Source organism: Portunus trituberculatus, chromosome 29 (assembly GCF_017591435.1).
Source record: "Portunus trituberculatus isolate SZX2019 chromosome 29, ASM1759143v1, whole genome shotgun sequence".
NCBI classification, from domain to species: Eukaryota; Metazoa; Arthropoda; class Malacostraca; order Decapoda; family Portunidae; genus Portunus; species Portunus trituberculatus.
The window spans coordinates 8,988,158-8,996,652 of NC_059283.1; the positions used below are offsets into that span (position 1 = coordinate 8,988,158).

Sequence of the window (8,495 nt, forward strand, 5' to 3'; positions counted from 1 at the left end):
GGCGCGGACGTAATTAAAAGTGATTTGATTGACATTACTACTGGCGTTACATGAATAAAAGACATTTTTCTGAACTGTTTAGTTCCTCCTCTGTTGACTGGAATGAAAAATTCATGTTAGACTTCTGATTACGCAACAATAGAATTTAGTATTTTTAATTCACGGCTGATAACCATCTCTCTTTCTCCAACAGATAGTAACCATATGGTATGTCTGTACGTCTGTATATCTGTTATATGCCACGTATACTTAGTTACACTTATAATCTTAAAACAGTGAAGATTCGAAACTCGAAAGTCTAAATACTCGAATTTTTCAATACTCGAAAGCAAATGTTCGATTTAATACTAAAAAAAAACCCCTGATAGTCGAACGTCCACACACGTGGTTGTAAACAAAGGCTCCCTGGTGTCCCCCTCCCCCCTCCACCATTTGTGATTTGTGCTGCTGCGGTCATCAGAATAAAATTCTTCTGTATTCTATCTTTAGTTTTTCATTCATAAACTTACATTACACCAAAGGCTTATTGTTGGTGAATATATCTGGTAATCAAACGGCCGCACATTTGGTCTAATGCAAAGCTCTGTCCTCTCCCTTCTCACAGCCGCCAATGTGCGGTTCTTATACTGTATTACTGATGATATCAGTAATACTGATATACCGGATACTGATGCGCATCCCTAGTCCTGCCACAGTCTTTAGAAGAACAACATTCTTCTGCGTTCTGTCGGTAGTTTTTCATTTAGAAACTTACGATGGCACTATAGAGGCTTATTAGTGATGAAAATAAGGAATCTGGTGAGAGTGCAAGTGTTAGTGAGCCACAGCACTCCATTAACTGATTCACAGGAACCATGTGTGCTTTGGGGTCCGAGGGGTCTCCAAGCGCACGGGTTCGAATCCTGTCCACGGTCCAAGTGTAGGTTGGGCTTCCTCACTCGGGGCAACAGTTTCTTAGTGGATGGGCTTTGAGATAGGAGGTACCATAAAAAGTATTCTTTTTACCCCATAAATTCTTGTGAAAAGCCCACATAGTATAAAAAAAATAATAAATAAATAAATAAAAAGTACTGATGACGAGGTCGCTGTGCGACTGATACAGGATAACCTAGATGGGCCCTGGTGGCCCTTTGTTATCCTATTATTTATGTTATGTTATGTTATGTTATGACATTTTCATGGATGGTGACTCATCCTCTGGCAACCTCCCTCCTCCCACCCTTCTCCCCTCCTCTTCTAAGTTATCCATCACCAGTTTTCACTTACAGTATGTACAAGTCAATATTGTAAAATAAAATACATTGAAATCTTTATAAACTTGAGGTTTTGCTAAGATTAGAAAGAATTACCTGCTTTATAGGTATCAATAGTCGAACTTTTTAATACTCGAACAGTCATTTGGAATTAATTAAGTTCAAGTATTGAGTCTCCACTGTGATTAATAACTTAATATTATTTTCCCCGGCACTACATGACATTTTCCTCCCCTAAAAGAATTTTTCATTCAACCTGAACTAACATCTTCCACACAGAGAAGTGGTTCCTAACCCTGGCAACAATAATCTTCAACAAATTCCTCCATCACCGGACGGGATTACGAATTTCACTCGGCCCTTGGGAATTACTTCTCTTTTTGATTATACATTTAATACAATGGCCTTGTTTAACCACCACTCCACAATGTCCCTTGGAGACATAACACTAGAATTTCTAAAATATTTAGGGAATGAAGAATTCCACTCCAGCCAACTTCTTAATCCATCGTCAATTTTAGACTTAAACTTAAGTTCTCTGGTACTCTGCATGACAACATTCGGCACCTTAGTTATCCTGCTTTCGTGCAGTAGATTCATCTCCCCCATTCATTCTACCTGTCACTCGATGGGTATCCCAAAGCTAAATTTACAAAAGCTTGCCACATCCTGAAGTAGACCAACTGCAGTGTGATCCATGTGACTGTGAACTTGCAGTAATTAGTCTGTAAAATAAAGTGAAAACAACATCCCTTTTACCCTTACCTACTTCATCTCAGGGCCTAGTTTCATTACTACTATCTCTGCCAGTAAGAGATATTTTAATGAAGAATTACTGCTTACCTTACAATCTACAATTCACCATACCTTCACTTCTTATCCTGACATTCATGGCAGTACCATGGTAGGTAACACTTCAGTTTCTAAATCTGTCTGAAAAACAGTGTCTTGGGGCTCTAGGAGGTGTTGTTCTTCTCCATGAAAGGGTTTTATTTTCTCGGCTGCCCTTTGCAACAGTTGTTCCGTGAAGGGGTCTTTTACCACATAACCTCCACCATTTCTTAGCACTTCTACCACTGCATATGATCCATTCTACTTAACACTAACACAGTTTCTTACATACCCAGAACTCAGTGGTCTCTCGTTGTACCCACACTAACACACCCAGATCTACCTTTTGTTTGTACCCACCATGCATGGTGGAGGTCGCAAGAAGAAAGCAAATTAGGGTTGTTAGGCAGTACTGATGTGAAATGCTGCTTTCATAGTAGCCTGGCACATTGCAGCAATCATGGCCACTGCAGAGGATGACCTTGACATAAGGCAGCCAATATAGACTTGAGGATGGTGAAGTGTCATGTAATAGAAGGTGATGAGGTATTGTTAGCAAGTTGCTCTCGTGCCCCCTTTGACTCCACACGTGTGTGTTTTCATTTCTAAAGATACGATTTTACATGTCTACTAAGATCATTTACAATGGTACACATTATCTGCGAGTGATGTACGCTCCAGGTGAACTGCTGTGACTGTAAATCCCACCGCTACCACCAGTGTAATGTGAGGGGAAAATATGTAAAAATAAAAAAAAATTATGAAAATTTTTTAATCTAGGGGTTAATTTTTTAATATATGGTAGATGTAGCTGATGCTTAAGACACTGGCTATAATTTTTAATGGTAATTACAAGAATAAATACTCACAAAATTTTCAATAAATTTAATTAAAAAAAGAAAAATAAATCAATAAACTGATTGAATAATATCAAAAGAACTTTCTCCCCACAATCATGTCATTTTCGACTTACAGCCCAGTTCACCAGGAAAGGATATATCACTCACCACAAAGTAGATACAAGAAAAAATCATTTCACAGTATAACCCACTATTTCACACAAAGTTAATGTACTTTTAACTTTTCACCCGCGTGGCTCGCATTTATTTACTCAAAAATATTCACTCAACTAAGCATGAGATCGAGGGCTCCGCAGTGTTTTCACAGTCCTAATTAACTCCTTGGGTTATCCTATATCCTCAGACCCCCAAAATTATTGGCACTCGTCACAATATGACTGGCGCAGACATAATTAAAAGTTATTTGGTTGACATTACTACTGGTGTTACATTAATAAAAGACATTTTTTTTTCAAACAGCTCAGTTCTCCCTCTGCTGACTGGAGTGAAAAATTTGTGTTAGACTTCTAATTACGCAGCAATTGAATTTAGTATTTTTGATTCATGGCTGATTACCGTCTCTCTCTCTCTCTCTCTCTCTCTCTCTCTCTCTCTCTCTCGACAGACATACAGTAACCATATGGTATTTCTGTACGTCTGTATGTCTATGATTTGCCACGTGTGTGTAGTTACATTTATAATCTTAATAATTAATACCTTAATATTACTATCCCTGGCATTACAAAATCACTTCCTTCAATGTCTCTAATACCACATACTGTCTCCTTTCTTACTAGGTTGACATGCGTGCTGGCTGCCTCAACTCCAATGACTGCTTCGTGGTGGCAACGCCGCAGCTAACTTACGTGTGGTGTGGCAAAGGCTCCACCGGGGACGAGAGGGAGATGGCTAAGTCCCTCGCCGCCAGTAAAGGAGAGACACTCATGGTTTCTGAAGGTGAAGAAGTTTTTTTGTCTTGGCTGTTTGGAGAATTTTTCAGTTAACTTTAGTGCAGAATATGAGAGGACACTATCTGTATTTTTTACTCGTATTTTTTCAAGGTTTTCTGTAAGCCCCGCATAATAAGTTAATCACACTATATTCCTTCTTCAGGATATGAAAAGGAGGAATTCTGGCAAGTGCTTGGAGGGAAGGAGACTTACGCCAGTTCCAACAGACTGAAGGAGGAGCATTTCTCCCACCAACCACGACTCTTCCAGTGCTCCAATGCTTCTGGCGTATTCAAAGGTGAACTGATGCAAGGCTACAATAGTAAACTGAGACACTTGGAAAGGATATAGAGATAGGCAGCAATTTCTGGAAGTGTGTGTGTGTGTGTGCAGTAGAATATTCATCATACTTTCCTCTCATCACCAGCGGACGAAATCATCAACTTCTCTCAGGGTGATCTGGTTGACGACGACGTGATGTTACTGGACACCTGGGACACCCTCTTCCTTTGGGCTGGACACCACTCCAACAAGGTGAGTAACCTGACACTGCTGACCTGATCTGATCTGACCTGACCTGACCTGACCTGACCTAACCCTTATGTCTCTCCCATTAGGTGAAATGGTAGTTTATTCTTATCTGTTCTCATCTAGCTGGACTTCTTTTCTTTTCCTTTAAATAATGTGGGATAAACCTCGGTCAAATTGCAATACTTCTCTCTTCCTTACATCTCTCTCATGTCTTTCTCCTTCCAGACTGAGCAGAAGTCTGCAGACACTCTTGCTATCGAGTACCTGAGAACAGACCCGGCTGGACGCAAAGACATCCCCATCATCAAGATAAAGCAAGGATATGAGCCGCCAAACTTCACAGGATTCTTTGGAGTCTGGGACAATGACCTCTGGAATGTGAGTGTCGGAGTAGTATTAGTAGTAGGAGATGGAGGAATAGTTTTAGTAGTAGTAGTAACAAGTGGAGGAGGAGGTGGTGGATTATATAAGTAAATCTGTTTTGAAATATTCTAATTTTCTTATGTTCTTATATAGTAGTAATAGCAGTAGAACCATAACAGGAGTATATGATGTAGTAGCAGTAGTGTAACCAAGATGACGTCATAACAGGAGAACATGACGTACAATGACATCTGTGAGCGGCTCGAGGAGGTAGCACCAGGAGCTACAGTGCTGGTCACTTCCTCCTTCTCCTCTGGCTCAGGGCGGGGCAAGAGGACTTACCCGCTGACCATCCTCAAGTTGAAGGATGCAGAGAAGCTGCCCCCAGAGGTTGACCCAAAGCATAAGGAGGTAAGCTTGTCTTGGTGTTTATTTCAGCCTTCCCGACTAATTTCAGGATGTCAGGTTTGGTTATAGTAATGCATATTATTTCTACTTTACTTGCAACTTTTTTTGACTTGCAAAGTTTCAAAACCTCATAACTTTCCCTCACTTCTTTCCCTAATGTCTCTTTCTTTAAACGAAGCAGAAATCTATTAAACTTATCTAGCAAGGCTTTTCCTTCCACAGGACTTCCTAAGTGAGGCAGATTTCCAGACAGTATTCGGCATAGACCGTGACACTTATGACGAGCTACCACAGTGGAAACGAATCAACCTGAAGAAGAAAGCTGGACTGTTCTAGGCAGATGCTGACTTATCAAGACAATGGATGAATTAAAGAGAGGGATGAGTAAGGATGCATGGTGAAGAAGAGGGGACAGATCAAGAAAAGAGGCTATTTTAAGAGCGAGATAGAGTAAGGAAGGATTGTAAGAAAGGGAAGACAGACCATGACCAGATTATTTTAAGAGGGATAAAGTAGGGAGTGATTTCAAGAAAGGGAATGTGTGTTTATGGTTAAACATCACAGTGTACATTAAGATATTTGGCATATGACTTATTTAACTTAAGACCACTGCACTATCTGACCAAAGAATTTTGCCTACAACAACAAAAATTGGCACATGACCAATGTGTCATTTGGGTAAGTACAAAATTCATAACTTTGTGATTTTACTGGTAGCTTTGCTGATGGTAAACACACCGCTGTGTTGCAGGGTAAGAGACATTGCTTATAATGTATTTTACTGTACTTTTAAATTGCATTTTTTTTTTTTTTTTGAGGGGGGGGGCATTCTAGAATAATCTTGCCATCTGACCAATTTTTTTTTTGCTTCTGCCTGCAATTATAGAACAGATTGTTGCTGTACACTAAGAATGCCAGTGTACTGTAAACAAGAGACTAAATAAGAATGTTGTGATAAAGAAAGGATGCCATTTTTAAGGTAGACAGATTGAAAAGATGGATTAAGACATAAATTTAAGGAGAAATTATATGAAAGGATACTGTTAACACTGCAGATTGTAAGAAAAATATAGATTGTTTTAATAGGATGTAAATAAAAAAAGTTGGATTGCTTGAGGGCAATGCATATGAAGAAGAAAAGTTAAAGAACTTTTAACAGAATTACAAATTAGTACTACTATAAATGATGATTTAACTTTACACAAACAACACAACATTTCTGACTCAGTCAATATGTGTAAATGACTTGAGAGAGAGAGAAACAGAGGCAGATAAACATGTGTGCGCACACACACACACACAAGCCATAGTATGCATTTTAAAATACCAGTGAACAATTTTATCATTATGAATTATTTAAGCATTCATTCCCTAAGTGCACACATTACACAGGTGCACAGCTTCCATCATCCTTTCTCGGGGCCACATTCCCAAACACGCTGACTTCTTGTGTGTACTAAAGGCTGCAATGGATCTTATTGGGGCTCTTAAGGATGCCTCCATAATGCTAGTGATAGGAAAAAATTGGTTCTCAAATAGTGGTAATGGGATGATAGACTCAGTAATCACAGTGTTAGTGCTGAGTCAATAGGGAATTTTAACAGATGGTAGGTTGAATTAGATGTTTATTTAATACAGGGACTGCCACATGTAGGACTGATGGCTTCTTGCAGCCTCATGTACTTTCTTATGGTTGTTGGGAAAGGATTTACAAGAACTTAATTAATTTCTGTGGCCTTTGAAAATAGTCATTATGAGAGCCCTAAGCATTTTATAATGTGGTTCCCAGCTTCTTGTTTTGCACAAAATATGTTACTGTATGTTCTGTATGCATCTCCAAAAATGTCTTCTGAGCAAAGATGTATGAGGGAATGATAGTCAATGTATATATACAGTTAATGTTTGATGTGTTTCTTTCCTTGAATCCACATTGCCATTTTTATTTGTTCACATCTAGAAATAGCCAACCACATAACCATTTGTGTTGTTCTCTAAGACAGTGATGACTGGAAGATGCAACACTGACTGGTGAAGGAAGGAAAGGCAAGGGGAAAAATTAAGGTAAGACTGCCTCGCTTCTGAACTAATCGGGGATACAGAGGAACGGGAATGAGAGAATGATTTGGAGAGGAAAAGAACCAGGAGATTGAAGGGTGAAGAGGAAAGAAAAAAGGATCAGGTGGTGGTGAGGTGGTGGTGATGTGAGAAATGTGAATATACATGGAGTGGGTGTTTAATGAATAGTGTATTGAGAGAGAGAGAGAGGGGGTTCATATCTCCATCTAATTATTCTCCTCTCTTTGGCAAGATTAATGACACACCTGCCTTTTCTGTTATCAGTTTCATTTGTGCAGATTAACATTTGACTTAACCTGATAAACTGAATCCACACTTTTTGTTTATAGTGAGCAGGATCTTGGAAGCTAATCAGGACTAAGGGACATTAGGTTTAGAGATGGTACTGAATTTTGACAATGGCAAGACCTTGAACTGAAGCAAGACAAAGTAGACCTGATAACTGACTGAATCACACGTTGTTTGTAGTGCATAAGATCTTGGAAGCTGATCAAGACTAAGGGACATGAGGTTTAGATGGTACTGAATTTTGACAATGGCAAGACCCTGAACTGAAGCAAGGCATAAAGTGCTTCCGAAGGATAGCACTGACTGCACACACTAGGGAGGCAAATAGACCCAACAGAGAGAGTAAATAGTGCCAAACTGGTTGACATTGGTTACTTGTGATGCTACCGTTTCTCAGATCCAAGTTCAAATCCAAGTCATGTTCACCTTCCATATTCAAAATAGGTATATTAATTTGTGTTTTGTAATGATAAAAAATGAAATAAAAAATAGCAAAATGCATGAAAGGATACATACCGATATCAGACAGAGTTTTGCTCGTAAAGCTTACAGGGAAACCACATAGATATAATTATTCAAATATAAGCACCTACAAATGACCACGGAGATGATGAGTTGGATGAATTTTACAAAATGGTAGAACAAGTCATGAGACAATGTAAACCACATGAGATAAATATTATAATGAGTGACTTAAATGCAAAAATAGGTTAGGAAAGATATGAGGATGTTATAGGCCCATTTGGCCTTGGAGAAAGAAATGAAAGGGGAGAGAAGTGGGTAGAATGGTATGCTGAAAAAGGCCAAGTTGTGACTAACTCCTCCTTCAGGCATCACCCAAGAAGATTATAGACATGGAAAAAAGCCCAGGGGGAAGATACAAAAACCAAATTGACTATTTGACAATTAACAAAAGGTTCAGAAACACCATAATTCAATGCAAGACATATCCAGGT

At 39.0% G+C, this 8,495-nt stretch overlaps 1 protein-coding gene across 5 annotated transcripts in view; it reads left to right on the top strand.

The window, feature by feature from the left end:
* Positions 1-7,078, top strand: part of LOC123510405 (advillin-like) — a 42,904-nt gene extending 35,826 nt beyond the window's left edge. For all 5 annotated transcript variants that reach the window (XM_045265557.1, XM_045265558.1, XM_045265560.1 and 2 more), the window contains exons 15-20: positions 3,721-3,880; positions 4,037-4,171; positions 4,301-4,407; positions 4,630-4,782; positions 4,996-5,178; positions 5,398-7,078. In XM_045265557.1, the coding sequence (XP_045121492.1) occupies positions 3,721-3,880; positions 4,037-4,171; positions 4,301-4,407; positions 4,630-4,782; positions 4,996-5,178; positions 5,398-5,511 (852 nt within the window). In that variant the 3' untranslated portion in view covers positions 5,512-7,078. The remainder of the gene's footprint in view (positions 1-3,720; positions 3,881-4,036; positions 4,172-4,300; positions 4,408-4,629; positions 4,783-4,995; positions 5,179-5,397) is intronic.
* Positions 7,079-8,495: the final 1,417 nt, after the last annotated feature.